This window comes from Phyllostomus discolor, chromosome 3 (assembly GCF_004126475.2).
Source record: "Phyllostomus discolor isolate MPI-MPIP mPhyDis1 chromosome 3, mPhyDis1.pri.v3, whole genome shotgun sequence".
Lineage (NCBI taxonomy): Eukaryota > Metazoa > Chordata > Mammalia > Chiroptera > Phyllostomidae > Phyllostomus > Phyllostomus discolor.
Genome location: NC_040905.2, coordinates 172,797,616 through 172,822,561, shown reverse-complemented (window position 1 = coordinate 172,822,561; position 24,946 = coordinate 172,797,616). Strand labels below are relative to the sequence as shown.

The 24,946-nt window shown below is 39.3% G+C and overlaps 1 protein-coding gene across 14 annotated transcripts in view; it reads left to right on the top strand.

The window, feature by feature from the left end:
* Positions 1–15,355, top strand: part of PRUNE2 (prune homolog 2 with BCH domain) — a 235,356-nt gene extending 220,001 nt beyond the window's left edge. For 3 of the 14 annotated variants that reach the window (XM_036021756.1, XM_036021764.1, XM_036021755.1), the window contains 5 exons: positions 2,008–2,106; positions 5,498–5,533; positions 6,079–6,117; positions 10,261–10,308; positions 14,604–15,355. In XM_036021756.1, the coding sequence (XP_035877649.1) occupies positions 2,008–2,106; positions 5,498–5,533; positions 6,079–6,117; positions 10,261–10,308; positions 14,604–14,634 (253 nt within the window). In that variant the 3' untranslated portion in view covers positions 14,635–15,355. The remainder of the gene's footprint in view (positions 1–2,007; positions 2,107–5,497; positions 5,534–6,078; positions 6,118–10,260; positions 10,309–14,603) is intronic. The other 11 variants (XM_036021759.1, XM_036021765.1, XM_036021757.1 and 8 more) reach the window with 7 other exon arrangements.
* The last annotated feature ends 9,591 nt before the right edge of the window (positions 15,356–24,946 follow it).

Genomic DNA, 24,946 nt, shown 5'->3' with positions numbered 1-24,946 from the left:
AATGACAGACTTCTGAAAGAAGTGCTGTTTACTATTTTTGTTATACAGGGGAAAACCCTGAGGTTCAGTGAGGTCAAATAAATTGTCTAAAGCAGGAACGGGCGAACCCACTGGACCCCTGTATAAAGGGTCCAATAGGAAATATTTTAGTGGGCCGTGCTGTCTCCATCACAAGAACCCAATCTGCCATTGTAGGGCAGAAGCAGCCACAGACAATATGTAAACAATAGGTATGGCTGTGTTCCAATAAACTTGATTTATGAATACTGAAATTAAATTTTATAAAAATGCATATATCACAAAATATTCTGGTTTGTATATTTTTTCAAGCATTTAAAAAACATAAAAATGATTCTTAGCTAAAGAATTGTAAAAAACAGTTCATAAGTTGGCTTTGGCCTGTGGGTTATGGTTTGCCAACCCCAGGTCTAAGGTAACATAGCCAATAAATGAAACTCTGGCTTTAAATCCAATTGGCTGCCTAATTCTAAAGGTCACATGCTTTAAGTACTTAAATATTGTGTCTACAGTTTCATCATGTAAGACCCTCTTTAAATATCCCCCTTCTGAATCAAGTTACATCAACTTTTATGCGCCAAAGAAGAGGCCACTATAATTGTATTACGAGCCTATTTTATAGGTTGTTGGTGGTATGTGTTCACCCACAACTCATCAGGAAGGCTAGAAGTGACTGTATGGAGAGGAAGGCTGCTCACAAGACATAGCCAGTGATCCAGGGTCAAAACTGCAAGTAAAATTGGAAGATAGATGTATACAGACTTGACCTTGAAAAGTTTCCTGCCAGAATGCACAGTAGTTGAACAAAAGGAAGTACATGTGGCAGACAGCTCAGCATGGTCCCGGTAGACAGCGGAACCTTTTCCATCTGAGGTGATTTCAAATGATTTGAAACCATCTGAGGAAGTTCAATGCTTGATCGAGTTCCTTTTCAAATGGAATGATACATTTTTAAAATGTTTACAATTACACCAGTTATAGAGAAATATGTTCTTACCAAGTTCTTCCTCCAACAACTACCAATTTCTATTTCTAACTCCTTTCCTCAGAGGTGCATTTTCTCAAAGACTTTATTTATTATTTTTAAGAGAAAGGGGAAGGAGTAGGGGGAGAAAGAGAGGGACCTGGGTTGCCTCGTCCCTGGCACATGCCATGACTGGGAATTGAACCAGTGACCTTTTGGTTTGCAGGCTGGTACTCAAGCACTGAGGCACATTTCTTTGGGCTGGGGCTGGGGGCACATTTCTTTATCATTTTCAGTGATCTCCTTCCAAGTTATTTTCTATGCATTTAACACATCTAAAATAATAACATTTAGAAGGAAGTGGTTTGCAATCCAAATCCAATCATCAGAACAATTTTTGAACTTTGGTTCATCTGGAATGAATTCTGAGACTAAAACTTTACCAAAAAAGTGTTTCAAATATTAAAAAACTACTAAAACTAAAAAAAGAAAAAGAGGAAAATTAGTTTATGTATACTTTTAAAGTATGTTAACATTGGTAGATTCTGAAAGAACTGATGACGAGATTTTCATTTGTGAAAAACAAACAAGCAAACAAAAGCAGACAAACCAGAAACCAGTGACAATGCAGAGTGACAGGAACCATCGGAAGTCATGTGATGTGTGGTCAAGTGTGTGGACACTGCAGTCAAACCACACAGGTTTAAAGTCAGGCTTTGCCACTTTCTGGTGGTAAATACTTAGCTCCCTGTGTCTCAGTTTCCTTAGTTTTAAAAAGAGAAAAATAGCAGTACCCACCACACTAGACTATACTAAGAAGTAAATGAGTTAATGTATATAAACCACTTAAAATAGTCTCTGGCACATAGTAACCACTCAAATAATGTAGCCTTTCTTCTCAGTGGGAATATTGTGGCAAGGTGTTAAACAATATAATCAGGATTTTCAAGAAGAAACAGCAACCCTGAGGGGGATGAAGGAGCAACTAATCATGTATCATTTTTTCTTTTCTTCCTTTTTTTTAGTTCAAAATTCAGCAGTAAAATTAAATATGTCAGCAGCTTATCAGAGCTCAGTGGACTGATCCCAATGGATTGCATCCAGATTCCAGAAAGCATCATCAAGTAAGTCCTGATGCCTTCGAAGGTCTGGTAAGAAACATTGCATGTTTGGGAAAGGAGATTTGAACACAATTCATTCCTTAAATAGTGGGGGAATGGCATTATCTTATTTGTTTAAACAAATATTAAATATTCCCCAAACTTGTGTATATTTTTCTTAGAACCCAAGGTCACTGTTCTGTACTTTTAGATCCTCTTTCACATAATTTTCTCTTATAATGATTGATTATTGCTCATTTGCCTTTTGCATTTTACTACCATTTCGGAGAAAGCATAAATTTAACATTAACCAGTACATCCATTGCTTGTGTCTCCCACTCCACAGACACATCAGGGTGTGAGCATAGCTCGGAATGTTTCATCGCCTTACACAAAGTTATTTGTTTGCATGACCCTAGGAAAAGAGAAAGAAAATACCCTAGGGCCCTCTCTGTTTTCTTCTGAGTCCTTTTCCTTCACAGTTCCCTCCAGGTGAAAAATAAAGCTGAGTGGTATGTGGCACAGTTAGGAACATCTCCTTACTCAGCACAGGGTAATGCCTCAGCATTGATGCTGAAGATTGCAGGATTATGCTGCAAAAATAAGAGTATAAATTAGCTAAACAACCAGTTGGAACAGCAACTTAAAAACAGGACACAGGAGAGTGAACTCTCCCATTTGTTTCATTGTTGCAAGGAGCCAGCGCTTTCTGTGGATCATGTTTTTTTTTTTTTCACTGTACCTGATTCACTTGTTTTTTACTTGAATAGAATTGATAGGAAGGTTACCATCAGCTTGAAGAAAACAGACAAGGATACCCCATCTTCCTACAGAAGATGGATAAGAAAATGGACTTTCCAATCTGGGCACCCTCCCCCCACAAAAAAGGAGTCCTCAATTTAAATAAATAAATAAATAAAAGCACAGAAGCTGGAAGGAAAGGACTCTCGTTTAGTGTTTATTTATGCTGTGTGGGGCACACAAATGCTCTCTTTATATCATTTACAGGAATAGGAAGATAACTTAGAAAAGAGAAATTGCTTATACAAAGTATAAGTAGGAACAAGGAAAGATGAAACTAGAATTCAATCTAATCAGGCTGACACCCAGATTCCCATGCTCTTTTTAGTAGTTTCCTTTGCTTCCTTTAATGTATCCAAATAAAGTCAAAGCTCAGGAGTAGGTGCATTTAATTTTCCCACATCCCAATATCAGACATGGACCCAGGACACTGACTGAGCTTGGAGTGGCCAGTTGGCTCAGCTGAGTCAGGTGGAGTGTTCATAAGGTCCCGGCAATGGCTTTAATCCTCTTCAGCTTTGCAGGGTCCCCACAACCAGCACACCTCAAAACTCTGGTCTGCTGCTTCAAAAAGGTGCCCCCCATCTAAAAAATCTACTCCTACTTTTTGAATAAAAAATCCACTGAAAACTGAAGTGTATAGATGAGTAAAACTGAGTGTATAGATGAGATGCTCTAGGATAATCCACTAGGAAGTGGATGTCCTAGAGCATCCACTTCCTATAATACTGTCTCCATTTGCCAAAGATGACAACGACATTCTTTTTACAAGTGGGAATGAGCATCATGTATACTCTAGGTCAGCGATTTTCAACCAGTGTGCCACAGGAATTTTTAAAACATGCAACACCTACTGAGTCAGGGGCACTGACCTCTTTTCCCTTAGACTGTCAAATAAAAAAATGACAACAGCCAACACAACAATAGCTGTCTAGTGTGAGTGAATCAAAAATATACCTATTTGTTGTCAGATCAGCAAAAAATATATTTATTGGTGTGCTGCAGAATTTTGGAAATTAGTTTGAGTGCGCCATGAGATGAATAAGGTTGAAAATCACTGCTCTAGGTAAATATGGTGATACTTCCGTGGTGTGGCTGTTCCAAAGGGAATGGGCTTTGGAAGCTTAGCATTAGATGTGAACCTTCCTGCCTGCCTCTCAGTATCGTGGAAACTTCAGGCAACTTACTAAAACTCTGAGTCTCAACTTCAGCTTCTGTATGCTGCAGAAGGAAGGCGCAGTTCATGGAATGGTCCTGAGGACTGAATGAAAACGAAGTATGAAATGCATTCAGAAAGACCCCTGGCACGACGTTGGCAGTCCAGAATATTATTTATTATAGCCATGTTGCTTGTAGAGGCTCATTATCATATGGGAAAGTTGAATTGAAAAGTTTAACATACGCAGAGCACTTTTTACTCATCTATACACTTCAGTTTTCAAGGACCCCATTAAAAAGTTACTTCAAGAGGAAGGGTTCTCTTTGGAAAGATTTTCTTCTGGAGGAAGAAATTTATAACCTTGCATGCCCTCCTCATGTATCCATGTTATCTCCTGTCTTCTGTAATCCATCTCTGGTCGTCCTTGCTGCCATTTTTGTTACTGGCCCTTGTTTTCACGACATGCCATTTTCAAATGCATACAAGCCATAGCTCCCTCCTATTACTGCATAACATGCAGAAGATCTGATCTCAGCCAATCCCAACACCCACATTCTGCTGGGATGGATCCTGTCACCAAAGGGCTTAAATGAAAGAAAAAGTTACCCAGCCTGGAATCAGATTTATAGCCACTGATTATAGTCAATTCTTGTTATTTGCTTCAGTGATGTTCTGGAACACCAAATAACGATTAGTAAACTGCTGTTTCTAAAGGAAATACAAGGTTAGGTTCCTTCGAGCCTCTGGTCACACACTTTGTCAACCAGTTAACATATAATGTTGCTTAATGTGTTTCTGTTTAAAAATAACTTATTCAATATAAATTGTTAATTCACTGTTATTGACCTCATGGCCAACAACATCATAAATTGTGCCTAAACAAGGAATATCTAACAAACATATTCTCCATGAGGAACACCACCTCTTTCTTGTGCTTAGGATCACGATACAGCATTTTATCACTCTTTGGGGACCATTTTAAATAGTAAAATACCAACAAAAATTTTTAAAAAGCCACAAAACATGCACTTAATAGACTGCACAAATGACACTTGTTTATAGCATGAGAGTTAAAACCAGAAGGCAGAGCGTCGCCTTGTTCCACGTCAGCTGGGAAAGTGCATGTCAGGTGCCTCAATTTTTTGCCACTCTATGAATATCCTCAAGTGATCATGAACGCACCACAGGTATTGATTTGGGGTTTACAAATAAAGTTTAGCAAGCAGGGAATTTGCAAACAAAATCTGCAAATAATGAGGATTGGCTGCCTGTAATTAGAAATTTTAAATCATTGATTATATCTAATATAAATAAGATTTCTCCCAAAAGGCAACTGGATTATTATTTGGGTAGGCTTTTTCTCTCATGTTCTGACTATTCTTTAAATCACTTACCTGTTATGTTTTTCATCTGTTGGCTCATTTTCCTCACTGCATCCATTTTTTATCTCGTAAGGTACGATGAAGAGAGATCTTATAAGAGAAGTGTGAGGTAAAAATCTCCTGATCTGCAGTTCACGCTGGACCCTCTGTGTGTGTGCACCAGTGTCTTATTTGTGGGTGACCTCAACATGCTTCCAGAGCAAGAGGTCATTGTATCAGTCGCTTGTGTCTACCATTCCTGTCTTTGTCTTGTGTGTAAAGCTGTTGAGGTCAACCTACATTGCAACCGAAACCTACTAAACCAGATACATCCCTGACATGGCCCAGGCTGCAAGCTAACTGTCACTGTACCCAACAGACTGATGTGGATGTGTTCAGCTTTATTCAGCCAGCATGTTTCTGATCTCCTTGCAACTTTTATATTCACCTTTATGAAGGAATTGGCAAAGTAAACACACGTGAACACTGAGTGGGAGGAAATAACGCCATATTTCATTGAAGGAGTGTCCCTCGGTGCTCCAGAGATGGGTTTAAAAAGCACATACATTCCACTTATGTTTGGCTCTGCTTTGCTGGGTGATGATCTCACGCTCTGCTTGCTTTTTTTTTGTTTGTTTGTTTTATTCTCTACGCTGATAATTTTTGCTCATGCAGACTGGATGAAGAACTGAGGGAAGCATCAGAAGCAGCTAAGTAAGACTTGGTTTTCATTCTGCAGCTGGTGTGATGTTGGCTTGCATTTCAGGCATGAATTGGGAGAGCCTGCATGCCTGGTGTGGTACTTTTGCATCCTGATAATAATGCTGTACTTTAAAAGTTGCCTTTGCCCCAGGATTGATGCAATTTCAGTTATTTGTACTACAGTCTATTTCCCCCATTATCTTGGTTATGTCGAAGAATGCTTTTGTTACTGTTGTTTAATTTTTTAAAACATTTACATGCAGTTTTACACACCACAGCAAAAGAATGCATCACAGGTACACACACAGCATATGTACATAACACATATTGTATAACAATCATCTGGTTGTTATGTTGAGGCATCCAAACCTCACTAGTGGAGAGAAATGATGGCAAGCAGAAATTTGGAGCATTTTTGTCGAACCAATTTTTTTAAACATCTTATTTAGTGACTTTGGAAATATTGCTTAACTAACAGCTTTTGAGCTATTTGGTTAAGGAGGAAAAAATCATTGCTCACTATAGTTAAAATATAATTTTCAAAAGGGCAAAATCACAACTTTAATGCAAATATAAAATGAATTCATGCCAGTGGTTTTATTCAACTATGTACTTAATGAAGGAACCAATAAGTAATTAAAACCAGTTCAAAGAGCATTTGTGAAGCGAGATGTCAATGGGAAATTTATAGAAGAATGTTAGGGTAAGATTGTTGGTTTAAATACAAACCTGATTAATGGTCAGCAGGGCAATAGACAACCTTAGGTTATCTTATGTGCTGGACAAAAATTATTTGCACTTCTGCTCAACAAAAACCTAAAGTTAACCTCTGGCCCCATAGAGCTGTCAAATAGGCCACCAGTTGAGAGTCAACTCAGCACTGTTTTGAAAGAACATCCAGTCATTTCCTTTTTTAAGTTTCCAAGTTACAAATAATTTTTCTGACACTATATACTACATGGAGACAAGTACTATTCGGAATGTTTGCTGAATTGAGCTTTTTCTCCATTTCAAATGTTGCTTACACTGTTAACTTTTATAACCAGTTCCCATTTTAATGGATATCGGAAAAGCAGAAAGTCTGGACAATGCACAAACAACTACAAATTCTAAAAAAAAAACCCATCTTAATTAGTGAAGTTTTTCTGCAAAGGTGAAATGCCAACTCCTCAAGAAAACAGTCCATTTAGATTTTTTTGGCCCACTTTTCTTGCAGCTAACCTGTGGAATTATTTGCCTATAGCATGGATCTTTTGGGTTAAAAATTCAAGGAAAAGGTTTTGCTTTAGAAAGGTTACCATTAGGGTAGTTTACTATTACAATATTCCTGTCTTCTAGTTTTCTTTTAAGATAACTGACACCTCGTTAGACTAGCAACACTTAAAATGATATAAATTTTTACTGTAACAAAATCTTCTTACCTCTAACTCAACTGTTAAAAACAAGAAGTTACAGAAGGAAGACATGAGGAAGCAAGGAACCAAATGCTGTTGTCATGTAACCCTTCAGCACTCAGCGGTGTTCAAATTGCATTATGTCAGGAGATTTCCCAGAGAGAGAAACAGCAACGCGTTTCTCTTTAGGACTCTTTCTTTTTTAAGGATAACATATTTATGAAATTAGAAAGTTGTTTTCAAGACAAAAATGGGGAGAGGCGACATCAATAATTTTCTAGCCAAACCCATTAGAAAGTCACAGTGCCATGTGTATTCATTAGCACCATGCAGTCTCACCTCCTTCCATAGACCTTTCTTCCCTTCAGTACTTTCACTCTTCCTGCATAGCTGCCATGGAGAACAGTTATCATATTTGGTTTTGTTGCATAGCTTTCTCTTTTTTCTCTCAAAGCCTTCATTGTGTTCTCCCTCCTACCCCCAGACCCCCTCCCCCCAGGGTTCTAAATGGTCTCAGGTGGCACTGAGAAGTCTTGACCTCTGTCCTAAAAAAAAGCACCAAGCTCATGCCCAGTACAGGGTAGATGGGGTAGATACTCAGGAAATTTCCACGACATAAATTGAAGAATGTGTACAAGGTTAAGATCGTTGCTGTAGACCAGTGGTCCTCAAACTTCACTATGCATCAGAGTAACCTGGAGCACTTGTCACAATACCATGTCCTGGGCCTCACCTGCAAGGCTTCTGGTTTAGCAGACCTGAGCACCTGTATTCCTAACAAGGTCGCGGTGACGCTGGGACTGCTGGCCTCAGGACCACACCTTGAGAGCCGCCTCCTTAAAATAGCTGGCTGAATAAAAATAATTAGATTTGTCTTAGGAGGGTCTATGCTCTGACTCTGGATTTAGTCGCTACACCACCTGTCCAAATTCCCCTCCAATTTACCCTCCTTCTTTCAATGGTGACATTACCTATATGAGGAATTGAAACATATTTGCACATTTGGAAATGTGTAAGGAGAAAGAATTTTACTCTGCTGACCACACCAATTATTGAAATGCCTGTGTGTCCTACCATTTGGGCACACTAACTACATCTTCTTTCAGCCTCTAAAGCAGTCCCCCAATCCTCGGACAGACTGTATCTGATGATTTGGGGTTCAGAAAATATGATCACTACAGATCTGAGGTTAGATTGCAGAAGCCAGATAATCCAGGTTCTTTCCGTTATTAATGTATAGACGCACCCTGACCTTCCTTCTCCATGACCTTTATCAGAAAGCTTCAGGCTGGTTCTAACAAAAGGTGACACATACCCTGCAGGGGGACAAAACCTACCTGTCATTTTGTCTGTTGTTTCACTTTATCCCGTGTTTTCAAACATTCACCCTCTCCCCGCATACACATACCACCACCCCCTGTAATTGGCTTACAGAAGGTGATTTCCTCAGTCTGCCTTATTTTTGTCTTTAAAACTTTAGATCTGTTCAGAAAAGGAATGCTTTTCAGGTTAAATTGTATATATAAGGAGCCATTCTTAATGTTGAAAATGGTGAAGAACCCATCTGCTGCCTTTGGAGTGACAGTGTTCAGTGGGTGGCAAGTTGCTGTTTACTCTGGACGGAGTGTGCAGAGTTGAAGACCAGAAAATCTGGGTTTGGAAGATAGCCCTTTCTTGATTCCAGTCCAGCTTTGCTAGGTTTTCCTAGCACACTGTCAACACTAGCCTGACTGCCCTTGTCCGCTAGAGTTGCTAAATATACTCCATAAAAATACCAGACCCTCGGAGACAAGGGTAGGGATACAGAGGGATAAAGCCCTCTGCCCTTCTCAGGGAGAGACAGTCTTCTGCCATTTTTTAAAACCTAATGTTAATAGCTATAGCTCATGTGCAAATACATATGTAAGCTTATGAGGTTATTCACATTACAAAAGGAACTCTCACATGTAAAAAGGATCACAGAATCCCTTTAACTAGCATTTGTTTGCCAACAATAAAGACTTAAAAGAGGAGAAAAAGTAAAAGTATTAATCAGAAATTAAGAGAACGCAAGTCCGAAGTTTACTAACAAAGAATCTCACCAACATGGAATATCAAAAGCAACCAATATTACACCAAAAAAGCAATAAACACATTCACACACCATAGCACAACTTATATTTCATGATTTTGTATGGTTGCATTTTTCTTTCTGGACACATTCAGTTCTGGTTACAGTTAGGACTCACTTGTATCACTGAACACAGCTCAGCTAGACGGGAGTCAGTGTCCTGTTATTTTTCTGTAACAACAGTGACAAGGAAAGCTGACACTGGCGTTTTTCCTTTTCGTGTCTTGGAAAATCCTCATTCTTGTGAAAGTTAACTGTGTTTATACGTAAATAACATTAGGCTGCTTGAGAGGAATTGTTCTTTGTATATAAAATATTATACTATTTGAGTTGTAAGTAAAAGTTGCAATATGTTTCTGGAATAAGAGATTGAAAACATCAGAAGAAATGCAACAAGGACAGAAGAGCCCACTGGAGGTGGTTGGTGTTTCTGATCTTCCTTTTATGTTCTCAGTGATGGGCAATTACTGTATTTCCAAACTGATGGTAAAAGAATCACAGCTTAAATCTCACATCGATTCAGGTGTAGATTTGTTCAATATTAGCAATGGAACAGCATTATATGGTTTAAAATGCCCAAATCTATTGTGCTTACAATGTGGTAACAGTGGAGAAAATGATTACTGCTTCCTGTTTCTTCCATGCACTCAGAACTAGCTGCCTTTACAATGATCCAGAACTGTCTTCTATGGAGAAGGAGTAAGAAGAATTCACTGTCATAACAGCTGTGTGGTTACCTGCAGTCTTGTATGGCTGGGCTCTGAGAGAAAGAGGTGTATTGAGGGTTGGGTAAACCTCGTTCAGATGTTCAGCTTTTATGTTCTCTATTCCTGAAATTAGAAACTTAAAATGAACTCTGCCAGCTTAACACCATCCCACTGATCACCCTTAAATTCCTTACAGACAACTATGTTTTCCACTTGGCATTCTATTTTTCCATTCCAAATATTAGGAGAAAATTAGTTTACAGCCAGACACCAGAGCATGTGGGCAAGAGGGATGCAAGTCTGCTTTGTGAATTAACATCATCTCTTTTAATTAGTGAAAGTTGGAACTTCCACTTGAACTTAATGGATGAATAGGAGAGAAAATTGTTTTTGTTTTGAAAATTCCAAGAAGCAGTTGAGTCTGGATGGGGCTGGAGAAAAGACCTAGTCCATCTAGTCCCATCCTGTGAGACAGAAATCAATCCCACACATACCAAGTTCTTACCACACATCAGGCTCTGTAAAAGGCGTCACACACACTAACTGATTTTTATTCTCAGGATTAGCCTTTGGGGTACATTTCGTTATGGAAGGAAAGAACAATATAGAGAGATTGTCTGACCAGCCCAGCGTTTCACAGTTGTAAAAATGGCCCAGAGCTGGGATATGAGTGTGGAGTGCAGTTCCAGTGACAGCAGTTCTGAAATCAGAGGGAGGGGGTCTGAATGCAGGAATGGCTGTGTGACCTCTGATCTAAGGAAAGGCTAGAGAAGACAAAATTAGGCACCCAAGGAAAGAGTGTATTATTGGCCAAGTCAGTGCCGGGGAATAAATTGTGGTCACCAGCGTGCTCATAGAGAGGACGTGGACACCTGGTTAGGACTTCTAACCTGGTTTGAGTTGTGGAGATTTTCACATTGCCCTTCTTTCCAGGAATCCAGAAGGAAGGGCAAATATCAGATTTAAATGTGTCAGCTATTGTCACATTTTGTTCTCTGTAGCCCTCCTTTCCTTCCAGGTCACAAGGGAAGTTGGAAAATCACCGTGCAATAGCTCTGCAGTTGCCATGGTGACCTTACAGTTTAAAGAAGTTTATACACAAAAACTCCAGTGAAAAGGTCCCAACAAAGAACAAAGGCTGTCAGAGGACCTTTGAAATCAGACAGTTTTTTTCCTGAAGCTGTCCCACCTCTTTCAGATGAAGCCAGTTGCTTCAAGGAAATTACCTCACAGAAATTCTGCAAAGCACAAGTATCTCAGTCCCTTAGTCCACCATCATTCTTTTTGCAAATCTTTCCTTTCTCAGCAAAACAGCGCCCCCTAGAGCAGAGTCCTGCACCCACAGTTAATGAGCTGCCACATCTGCGGGCTTACCCACTCCTTTGCCTACCTTGTCTGTTTTGTTCCTCATTTGTATGTAGGCTCCTTTGGGTTGGGGAGAGAACCTAGCACTGCTTCTTGTTTGTTCCAGGGCTGGACGGTGGGGTGGGGGTGGGGGGTGGAATGGATGCTGCAAATTGTTGATGTTACTTCCCAGTTATTAGAACATACTCTCTGTACTTCCCTTTTCTTCAGCCCTTTCCTGCCCAAGTCTTACCGGGCACATGATCCCGGTGCAGATGATGAGATCCAGGATGAGGGGCAAGAATGGCTAAGAATTTTTTCTACTGATTTCCAGCCCTGGATAATCAGTAGAAAAAATGGCTTTCTTCAGTATTAGGAGAAGGGGCTTTGTTTTCCTTCTGGTTCCTGTGTGGAAGCATTTTACACCTTCTTGTATTGCATGGTTAAACAGCAGAATGGGCAAAGGCTCTTCCGAGAAGCTCCATCAGGCTACGAATAAAATGAAATGTGTCCTGATTCTGCAGTGGCCTCTCATTTTCCTAGAGAGCGAAGGGAAGGTTATGCCCATCCTCCCCCTCTTCCTACCTAAAACACAGAGTTTTTATTCATTATTATACAACATTATCATGTTGTAAGGAACCTCATTTAACATGTTAGAAGCCAAAGTGGCCTATAGTAAAGTTGTCATAAGGTTGCTAGTCTCACTGGAAACTTGGTTACACCAAGCCCACTTGCCAAAGGTGAGGAATACTCTTCATATTTCAGTTCTGATTAAAAGGACATTTTTTTTTCTAAAAAGCGTACCATTTCTCAAAGTAGCCCTAGGTGCTTTCCTCCCTCACTTTTAGGATTGGTTTAACTTATTCAGACGTGTCCTAAAACTTGCAACATGCCTTTTTATGTTTTTCCATACAAAAAAGGCATATATGATTCAGGGCATGTGGTTCTATCTGGGGAGACTTAAATTAGTAGCATTGTTGGTAGCTTCATTAGCTCCACAAGAAAACTGTTGTCTCAAAGGTTAACCTTCAGTGTGGTTTCCTGTATTTACTTAAAAATCATTCACTTTTGACTGTCTCTTGCTTCTTTTATAAATTGGGGAAATTGGTCTCAATGTTTCAGTTTTTTATTTACCCAAAGCTGAAGGGATAAATTAAACCCTAGAAGGTTTACAAAAAAGTCAGTATGAAAAATTAGGTGTTTGAAAGGTGGCATCGTGGAGTGTTGTTTGGGGTTTTGGGGTTTTTTTAGATTTTCATCGGGGGTCTAGATGGTGAAACAAAGTGCACTTTGAACTTTCTAGGATGATGTCAAATGTTCTGACCCACAATCATACTTTACAAACAGTGTGCCCCACATTTTGGTTTAATACATATTTTCTTGGTCTGTGAGAGAAACTGAACCATCACTACATAAGAAAGAATAAAATTCCAGTCATCAAATCCAACTCACTGCAGGCTTCTGGGAATAACTTCTGGGAAGTATTATTTAGAAGAAAGACAAGATCTAGATTAAAAAAACATGGAGGCCCTGCTTTTTAAAAGACTATTATACAAAGATGGAGGGGTCATGGATAAAAAGAGGCACCTGCACAGTAAAACTCTCTAGATAAGAAAACAAGTCAGATCCTTGAGGGCATAAAAAAGAGATTAATATCCATGATGACCTGACCTTTGCTGGCAGTTAACATACCCGGGTCTGAGAACCTCCAAAGGAGACAAAATTATTATAGAGTAATTAAGCCAACAGATGATTTTCCCATTTCAAAGACACCAAGCGTCCACTACTATTTCTCTACTACTAGTACTACTACTACTGATAGACATTTACTATGTTCGCTATATACAACTGAAAACACTTGACACTTAATGCTTAGCCAGCTATGAGAGACATATGATTGTTCTATTTTACAGATACAGAAATGGAAACTTAGAGCAAGTAGGTAACTTGGCCAAGGCCCCAGAGCTAATAAGTGGTGGGTTTGCTGAGGGTATTTCCAAGGAAAGACATTTTACTATTGTAAACCAGATGAGCAGGCAGCGTGGGGTACCAATGGCTTTATTTGCAAAGTTACTACAAGGAGCACGGCTCAGCAACTGCGCGTTCCATAAGGAGAGTTTCCTCTGCACTCTGCCTCTGGGAAGCAAATCCAAGGGAAATCTGCAGACACTTCCCAATTACCCTTTTCAATGAATGCATTTTTTCTTTTTTCATGGCTAAACTGCCTCCTCGGGGTGTTCACTGAATGCAGCTGTCTTCTCTGGTAGATATCAGGAAGCCGTGACATGTTCCCTGAAAAGCAAAAGAGAGACACAAGTGGCCCAAGGACATTTTAGACTGATTCCCTAGATATTGGGAACTTGCTAGACACTCTTAAAAACAAGATCTTTTTAGGTTATAAGAATTCATCTCATTAAAGTAGGCTAAATCCTTTCAGGCAAATCCTTTGGCAGTAGAAAATTTAGGGGGTTTTTTTGTTTGTTTATTTGTTTTGCCACTGTTGTTTCATTGTTTATACTTTCTTACTATTTAGCACTGATTGGACATTACTTTAAGCAGATCATTTTTTCACCCCACAAGGAAAGGTCACTTACTAAAAATTGGTAAATCCTTTATTTCCAAAAAGCAATAACATTCTTTATAGTAATCTACTTAAGGAACAAAGCTTAATAACACAGTCTTTTGCCTCCTTAGATCATTTCAAAAGGCGTAAAATGCTTCCAGAAACAGTTTTGTAAAAATAAACAGATTCTGTATTTTAGAGGAAGCCTTGCCAAGTAGGGGAGGATTGTGTTTCACCAAAATTTTCTAGTATAAGAAACTTGCATGATTTATTTTTAGTGAGTCCTTTGAGAGAAAAAAAAAAGTAAACATATACCACCCCCAGTCCTTACTGAATGTTTCTTACTCATTTTCTCATTTTTTTTCTTCCTTTTTTTCAAGTATTGACCTGAAACTGAAAGAAAAGCCCTAACTGTCCATGGCTGGGAGAAGAGGATGCTTTCCTGCTTCGTGGTTCTGTTGAAACGCATCTACCTGAAAGAGACAGGGCTGGTGGTACTTTTTTCTGCTTTGCACTACCTGGTGCCATTCTAAATTTCTAAGGGGAAAAGCAGTAAGGGACTTTGTTTACTCTGAACATGTTTTATGAAGTTGTGTGTATTTTCCTATTTTGCCAATTATGTGCCTCAAAGATTTTAGTTGAACCTTAGCAAGAAAGTAGGACCTTCCATTTCCATATTTTGTTAACCATAGGTGCAGTGGTATTTTGTCTCTTAGACTGATATTGGTCAATAAGATAACTTCAATTCGCTATTAATTATGAGTGGATTTGCTTCCATAGATTAGCTGGGTTTCTCCTTGGTGATCATTGTAGGTTTAACATACACAGGGCTCAGCTGTCCCTGGAAAACTTGTCCTCATGTCAGCCCACTTTTAAAATCCTAAACTTGCTTAACTCGGCCATAAACCAGATGCAAGTTAAACCATCATCAGCTAAGTGCCCACTTGGTTCCTGTCCATGGGAATGAATGGTCTCTAACTTCTCAAAGGAAAGCCAGGCTTTCTAGTTCACAGCAATTTTATTTTAGTCATCAAATTGGGCATCATGTTGTCTCTGAATTGCCGTATTTTGCTGTGTATAATGCACACCATGTTTTTGGCCCAAACTTAAAGGAAAAAAAGTCTTTTGTTTTAATTTTTTAATTGAATTATTTATTTATTTATATTTAGATACTTGCATTTTATATTATAAAGGAATTTTAGCATTTATTTTGAACATGTTATGGTACTAGAAATTTTATGTAACAAACAATTACAAAAAAAAAGAAAAGATAAAATGTATTTCAGGTACTACCCATGTATAACGTGCATCCTTATTTTTCCCCTCAAAAATTTGGGCAAAAAAGTGTGCATTATACATAGCAAAATACAGTAGTTTTTTTTTAAATCATTTCTTCAACAAATGTTGAAGAATTCTATTTTGAGAAACTTTAGGATCTCCATTTTTTTTTGGTAGCTGTGCTTCAGATCATAAATTTAATTCAAGATATTTTACTTTAAGTGCCAAGGACTCGAGGGTAAAGTGAGCCACTTAGAAATTAATTATTTGGTAACATTCACTTACCTGAATTTCTCTCTCACATGCCTTATAAAAAGTAATCCGCTTTAAAACACTCAAATCTGATCATAGGTTTAAAATTAAATATGAGTATGTACTATCATTTGCAAAATGTCCCTTTGTGATTTTCATATGCCCTTTAAAACACCAACGTGATTTTGAATCTGTGGGCCTCTAGCAGAGGGATGGCAAACTACAGCCAAATGTAGCCCCCACCTCTTTTCACCTGGCCTTCTAGTGAAAATTGGTTTTCTCCCTTCGGGTTGAAAAAATTGCTTTTAATATTTCATGACATATGAAAATCATTCAACTTTCAGTATTCATCAATAAAGTTTTACTAAAACACAGCCACAAAAATTTATTTACCAACTTTCTGTGGCCACTTTCCTACTATACCAACAGAGCTGAGTAGTTGCCACGGACCATGTGGCCTACACAGCCGAAAACATTACAACCTTCATAGTAAAGGGTGCTGAGCCCTGCTCCAGCACGTACATCCTTTGCCTCAGTCCCCCGTGTCTGTGTAGATAGTCGTTTCTCTAACAGCACACACATGTAAGTCTGCAAACTAATTTAGTCTTCAAAACTAAAGTTTGGCAGAAAAATACATGGCCTGCCGAAAAAGGTGGTGTTTCCATGACCCACAGTGAAGCCTGCCATCAAGGTTTTTGGCTGTTGACAGGTGTGGCTGAGGTCCTGACCTTACTCTGGGAACTATTCTTGGTCTCCACTACCACCTATTACTAATTAGGTAGCAAAAATAAAAATGAAGGGGAGAATGGGTGGGAACTACATCCAGGAGAGCTTTCCATAGTACTCTGAGCCCTGGGTATCATAAGCTTTGAAACGCTCTGAAGTAGACATCTTTGCACAGGTGACTGCATTTCACTGACCTCATTTGCTTCATGTTAGTCTCCCACCCGCCTTCCAGACAGGCCTCGTACACACAGGCTGGCTCTCTCTCCTCCGTCAGCCATAGTTATCTGCGTTCCCTCTTGGTCTGTTTCAGCTGAGTATCACTGAACTGTGTTCTTTTGGGTGTTCTCCCTCATAACATCTGATTTGTCTCATAGAAAAACCCTAGAGCACACCTTCTCTCACAGCCCAGCTCCCCCTTTGGAAACCCATCTTAGTGTTGACATAAGTACGGTGACCCAATATTCCGGTTTGTTCACCCATTGACTGATGTTGCCCTGGCATAACTATTAATGATGCTTCCTGCTGCTCGGTCATGTCCCATTTTGGAAGATGAATTACACAGTCCCCACAGCCACAGGAAGTAATCAAGAATCCAGTGTTCAGCTTAATGGTGAAGCCCGAGGACATAGAGCTGTTGATAGAGAGCTTTTGTTAAATTCAGTCAGACATGCAACAAGCTCACCATTCATATTTTCTTTGAACTTGTCCAGATTTCTCATGGAAGACTACTCAGGTGGGATTCTGTTTGAAGCTTAACTTTCCTACACGGAAATTACAAACATCTTTCCCAATCAACGATTTTATTTGGGCTGTCCTATGGGCTGTATAACCATTCTGGTAGTTAGGCATTTGCTATTTTATTATCTTAAAAAGACAAATTAATTTAATTGCATGTGCTAGAGAAAAGCCACCAGGTAAATTCAACCCAAATAAATAGAATCCTAGAAGAATACTGAAAAAATAATCCCTAAGCAGATAGGTAGGCAGATATAAACACTCATATCATTTGCCATCTAGATCTTGCATTCTGAGCATTCTTGCTTTGGTTCTGACTTCTGAAAACTGTTTTGCACTTTTTCTGTAGATTTGTAGTTAGGGGAACCAAAGGGTTATTGGGACAAAAGTATTGTTTTTCCATAATGGCAACAGCTCTTTGCTTAGCTCCTTGATTAAGAGAAAGAACAAAAATTCTGCCCAGAAGATATGGTCAAGGAGTGAGGGCAATAGCTGGGTGTGGAAGAAAACCGTGAAGTTCCTATTGAAGCCATACAGTGTTTTAGGGGGTTATCTTCTAAGACATACTCCAAGATGTGTGAGGAAGTCACTACTTTAAGCCTTTGTGTTACTAAGATCTCATTTATGGTACAATGTCTGCGACACTCATCTAAATCACAATGCCTCAGTAGTTTGCTCCCTTAGACACATTATGTGTGCACAAATTAATCTTTTATATGTTTAAGGATTTTCTACTGTGTATTGAATTATCAGAGTAAAGTATCTATTAGACTTTGTTTGGATAAATAAATAAATTCTTCTTAAATAGTGTGGTTTAATATAAAAATATGTAGCAACACTGTATCTATATATATAGTCTCTGTATAATTAAGAAATAAAAATCAATTCCACAAGTTACCGCTTTCTTTTCTTTGAGTCAGTGAGAATTTTTCTCAAGCTTTACTTTGTGGCTGCCTTACCTGGATATCATTGTAGGCTGGCAGTTGGTACTTGAAGATAGTATAAATTTTGGTATTCTTGTTACCCCAAAATTATTCTTTTTATTTTTGCCTTCTATGCCTCAATGACAAGCTCTCAAAATGTGCATTTACCCTCTGGATGAGCAATTTCTCACATTGGAAGTGTCTTCAGGTTTCATGGTTCCTTGATTTTGTCAGCTCCTTTCTCTGTCCCTTGCATTTTTCATGGCATATATTTATTTTACATTAAAATACATTAAGTAACATTTTATTTTTAGCAGTGTTTTTTTTTAACTTTTACAACCTTCAGGCAAAATCATTTCGGAATCACCCTTGTGTTTTTTTTTTTAACTAAAACCAATCTGCTTCTGAGAACATTGGAGTAACCAAATGAGAACTGGCTCTACAGAAAGTGAAACATTGCATGTTCTCATGATCTAGGAATGGGTTCTGGTGAACTCATATTGTCCCAATGAAGGGAAGACGGACAAGAGGAGTAATTACAGGCAAAAAAGTGCGTTATACTACAAGGTGGGCTGTGACACTCATTCTGCTTCTTTATGTCACTGGGGTAGTGGGAATTGGAGGCAGGCTGAGTGTCTAGCACTAGGAGAAAATATGTGTAAGATGTGGTAGATACGCATGATGGTGTATTACGCAGCTCTTAGAAGCGACAAAGTGTGCATTCATATGGGAACACTTAAGTCATAGGGTAGAGAGGAAAAAGTAAGGAAGAACTCACTATAGCATTTTTGTAGCACTATGCCTTTTTTGTAACTGCTAATTCTACGCACACACAATACTACATATTATACAAAACCCATTCATATTTAAGGACTTAGCACAGTCATTAGAGTGAGTGCAAGGGGCAAAGGCAGGAGCAGGAATGCACTATGAAGCTGGGAGACTAATTAAAAAACAAAATCAAAAAAACTTTTATGGGCTCAAGTTAAAAGTAAATAAAACTATGATCCCTTAAACTGTCAGCCAATAGATGCCAGAAGTTTCAGCCATAGATTATGGAAAAGCTGTGTTAGGGCACTTTGGGTCCCCAGGGGGCTATTCCTGATGACAGCCTCCCCTGGGTTGGCAGTGTCCATGTGCTGCAGCTGCCAGAAGCCCGCCTTGGGTTACATCACCCCGTGTAGTCATGGAGCTTTTAATTTAGCTGGTGCCTTTTGATGCGTCAATCCTCACACAGCTGGGGACCATGTAGAGCAAAGAGATTGCTTTGTGAGGCCAAATTTCATAGAGAGTTTCACTCACATGCACCCAAAATAACTCTCCTTAGCTGGGTAAAATTATTGATATTTAATACATAACCTAATGATAGTTAGATAAAAGATGTTCATTAACAACTGTTACCTACTACCTCTCTAACCTACCCCTAGTGAGAGACCTGCATCTCTGATACCTGATCACATCACAAACACTTTTCCTCCTTAGATTTGTGAACTGAATTACCCTGTTTCTCCCATATTTACTGTCTACTGTATTGCTACATAACAACTTACAGCTGATTCTCAATATTCAAGGTAGTTGTGTCCTAGAATGTCACTGAGAACACGGAATGAGCAAACACTGAACCATTGCTCCCAAAGGAAATACAGGATTAGGTTCCTGTCAGCCTCTGGTCACATATCCATGAACTGATCAATACACAACCTTGCTTCATGTGTGTTTCTGTTCAAATACACCTTATCAAATATATATTGTTGATTCATTAACATTGAATTCACAGCCAACAGCCTGAATATAACTCATGCCTGAATGAAGTTTATCTAATATATGCATTTTCTCCATAAAGCACATCACCGCCTTCTTGTGCTTTGGAACACTAGAAACACTTCAGCTCCATGCTTGGAGATCATTTTAAACAGTGAAATCACCAACGGAAATGTAAAAAACCACCACCACCACCACAACAACAAAACATGGCATTAAATGGGCCATGAAAAGGATACGTGTTTACAATATGGGAGTTGAAACAAGAAGGCAGAACCTTGACTTATTCCGCCTCATCCGGGAATGTGTGCATCGAGCAACTCAAAGTTTTCACTGGTCTGTGCATGTCCATAGTGACTGCGAAAGTGCAGCGAGTGTTGATTTGGGTGTCACAAAGAAATGTTGGTGAGCAGGTGAATTTGCAAGTGCTCAATCCTTGAGTAATGAAAATGGACTGTGTCCCAAAACTCAGTAGTCTAAAACAACACACATTCATTCTCCAGTTTCTGAGGATTAGAAATCTAGATATAACGTGGCTGGGTCCTCCACTTCAAGGTCTCACAGGCTGCAATCAGTGTGGCCCAGGGTCTCCTGTAAGACTCCATCAAGCTTCAACTGGGACAGAATCTATTTCCAAGTTTATTCACATATTTGTTGGCAACTTTCAAGTTTTCAAAGGTCATTGGACCAAAGACCTCATTTCCCACTGGCTTTTAGATGGAGGCTGCCCTAGCTCTTTGACTCATGGGCTTCTCCAACATGGCAGCTTGTTTTATTGAAACTAGCAAGATGAAGTCTGCTATGAAGATGGAAGTTCCAGTTTGGGGGTAACCTAGTCCCAGAAGTGACATCCTGTCAAGTTTGCCATATTCTTTCAGTTAGAAGTAAATCACTAGATCCAGACTCCAGGGGAGAGGATCCCACCAGGGTGTGAACACTAGGAGGTGGGGACCATTGGATGCCACTTTAGAAGTTGGACTACCGTATCCCCTAAGCCCTCTGCCAGTTCCTGTTTGACTTCCTCTCACCTAAAAATGATGGTGTTTCTCAATGTTTCTCCTCCTTTGCTTTTTCTGCCACTTCCCTATGACTTCAATGACACATTTCTTCAGATTATTCAAGTCCTCACCTCAGTCCCAGCCTCCAAATCCCCACTGTCACTTTCTCATTCAGTCTCTCAGCCCCCTGCAGTCTCAGGAGGCAGGGAGGATTAATTCTCTCCCTTTGCTGACCTGACGAGACCATTTCTTTACTGTCCCATTGTCACTGAAATCACAGACACGGGGATTTAAATCCTGGTTCTGCTCACCAGCTATATTACTTTGAGCTAGTTACCTAACTTCTTTGAGCCTTGGTTTGTTCATTGATTAAATGTGGATAAAACTTTCATCTTACTTGTTTATGTAAAAGTTAAATGGTATTTAAATGCCAGCCAAGGACAATACACAGAAGGCCATCAATGAACACCAGTTCTCTTCTCCGCCCTCTTCTCTTCTTCATCTTCCCACTCACCAAACCTTTTCTCTGTTAATTTGCCAACTTCTCCAAATCCATTGCCAAGTTCACCTTTAGTTTGTCAGCTATGTCAGCATCTCATTTCCTCTCGAGCCCCTCTTCTAAACAGACTGATTCTCTTTCATCTTTCCTCCTCTTCTCTCAGATAATAGCTTTTTTACTCCATTCTCTGCCTTCCTCCTCCCCTAGTTCCTTCCAAGTTTCCTGTTTCTGATCTTTGCTCAGTTTGCCTCTGGTTTTAACTTTTTACTTGGAAACATTCTCAAACTTGCAAGAACAGTAGGAGAAATTACTTTTCCTGAAACACTTAAAATTAAGTTGTCTACATAATACCTTATCACCCTCAATTGTTTAGTGTATTTCCTACAAAACAAAGACATTCTCCTCTTAATCCAATATAACTACCAAAACTAGGATATGGAGCTTGAAACATGACTACCATCCAATCTAGAGATGCTAGTCATGTTTCAGCTGTTGTCCCAGTAAATGTTCTTTAGGGCCAAAGGATCCAGTTCAGAATCGCACATGGCACTTAAATGTCATGCATCTTTAGTCTCCAGCAATCTGGAACAAGTCTCCAGGCTTACCTTGACTTTCATAAAACTGACACTTACAAAGATTACTCACAGTTATTCTGTAAAATGTCCCTCGATATGTGTTTGCTTGTTAGATTTCATTTATCCAACTTGAGCAACAATATCTCAGAACTGATTTGTGTTACTCTAATTGTATCTTGAAGTTCACTTTGAACATTTGATTCAAATGATGTCTACAAGGCTTTTTCACTGCAAAAGTACATTTTGCCCTTTTTAATTACTCAGTATTTTGTTGGGAGGTATTTTGAGTATATGTAAATATACTCTTGCTCATCAAACTTTAAATAAATTAATCCATTCATTTATATCAATATGAACTCATGGGATCCTATATTGTTCAGTAAGTTTTAATCTGTTATGTATTATTATTTATTTTGATTCTCAAATTGCCTCATCTGGCCAGTAGGAGCCCCTTCAAGCTGGCGTCTGTGTTCTTTGACATGTCCCATCCATCTTCAAGCGCTTTTTTACTTTCTGACACAGATATTTCAAGGTTCCAGGATCACCTTGTATTTACTCCACCCCAGCCTTTGTAATCACCCATCTCTTCAAGAAGCCCTTGTGCTCCTTAGTGGAGAATAATATCTGGAAGCCAAGATCAGAGCGCTCATCGCTAACTAGGATGCCATTACTCCGAGGACCTCTTAGGAGCAGAGCTAGGGAAAATACACACACTTATTTACATCTGTATTTACTTCTTTATCCATCTATATTGAGATCCATGAGTTCACATTGATATTTCCCATTCCAACCTCAAGTGACAAGATTCATTCTATTTCTCTTTTATTATTTATAATTTTCTTCTCCAATGGTGAGGAATCTTGCTCCCATTATCCTCAGCACATTTGTTATTTGGTCAGTCCCCCTGGATGCAACCAATCTTCCATAGCTACCCCTGCTCCCCACCCAGTACCACCTGCCTTCTTACTCCCCTCAGGCTCTGACACTGCACAGAGGGCTGTCCATCTTCCGACACAGATGTGCTCCTCACCCTACTTGGGATCTGAAACAAATGAAACCCCATGGTAGAGATGCCTCCCTCAGCCTGTGCAACCCTTGATACCCAGCCTGAGGGTGCCTCCCTCACCATGTCCTCCTCACCCCACCCACTCTGCTCAGTGGCCTCTGGTAGCTTAAAAGCAAAGCCGATGAGAAATGCCTCAGGATGACAGTGTAAGCACAAGGTTCACTGGCAACTCTCCACAGAAGGATGATTTTGAACAGCCCGGGATCAGATACTCTAGAAGTCCCCAAATTCACATAGCCAACCATTGAAGGATAAGTACGATTTGAATAGGAAAAAGAGAAAGGAGATGTTAGTAGCAGTACAAACATCAGTAATCTGGAGGAACTGTGCAGTATCTCAATGATGTCAAGTGTAATTGTTTATTTGTCTGTTTTCCTTTCCTTGATTAAAGCAGAGAATTTACATTTATTTAATGTCAAGCATCTACATTATAATAATATGAATGCTGTGGTGGAGGGTAGCTGTGCAGGCATGCCTTTAGGAGAGAGGCATGACATAATCTAGTTCTCAAAGAGCTTACCTCTGAGCAGAGAGACAAAAAGGTCAACCACCCACTATAGCAGAAGAGGAATGGACCCTTCAGTGAGCTCTAGGGCCTGCAGAGGGCAAAAAGAGTTTAGAGGAGAGGGGTGACTTTTAAATTCATGCCTGGGAGGAATTCTCATCCACATTGAATAAATAAGGAAACTAAAGTAGGTGAGCAAAATATCACATCCAAGTTAGACTGATGGTTAATGATAAGCTATAAAGATAATGCTTTGTCTTTCTTTTACATATTCCTTTCAAGAATCCCTAAGATCACAGAAACAACCAGTAGGTGGTAGAGTCTGCAGATGAACCCAGCTCTTTCTGACTTCAAAACTCTCACTTCTCCAAATGGGGTCTGTGGATCAGGAACATTAGCATCATCTAGGAGTAGGTTGGCTCTACCATTTGTGTGGCCCACTACATAAAAATGTTGGCCCATTGTTCACAAAGCAGAAGAAAAGGCCCTGGCTGGTGTGGCTTAGTGGACTGAGTGGTGAGTTTCAAACTAGAAGGTTGCCGGCTTGATTCCCAGTCAGGGCACATACCTGGGTTGCAGGCCAGGTCCTCAGTTGGGGGTGTGTGAGAGGCAACTGATTATTGTATCTCTTGCTCATCAATGTTTCTCTCATTCTCCCGCCCTTTCTCTTGCTCCAAAAATGAATAAATAAAATCTAAAAAAGCCAGGGAAATGTTCCATTGAAGGTCCACTAAATATAACCTTTTTTATCCTCCACAGTCTCTCAACTTATTGTGGTATTTCATATTTGCTATTTAATGTCACACTAAATAAAAAAATAAAATTTTAAATTACTAGCATGAATTTACCATTAATCTTTTTATCATGTAATGCCAGTTTTAAGTGGAAATGTAAGTTTAACTCATGTGGAATCATCAAAATTACACAATTTATATTTTGACACATACTGTATTTTGTTCTTACTGGAACAGTGGAAACACTGAACAAAGCAACTCAGTTGTTTTTATTTTACTTCTTATAAGCACACATTCTACCAACAATCTCTACCTTCTGTTTCCTGATGAATAAGGAAGGAACAAAACTTTCTTTTTCTGTCTATGGCATCATTTTCAGCATAAGTGGTAGTCTAATAGAGAGAAGTGATACAGAATGGATACAAGAGGGTTTCTTGTTTATTCATATTCCTTAGAACATCATTTCCTTCCTTCTGTGTTCATAGCAAGTTCTGGCTCCAAGGCTATCAGTGCCCTCGACCTTCCTAAGTCAGAGACATAATACATTACCCTGAACTTACTCTAAGACTTGATGAACTCCCACCAGAACTTTGTACTCATGGAGCATCTCAAACACTACATGCAAATGGACAGCAGGAGGCAGGGGGCATGCACACTCACACCACACTGCA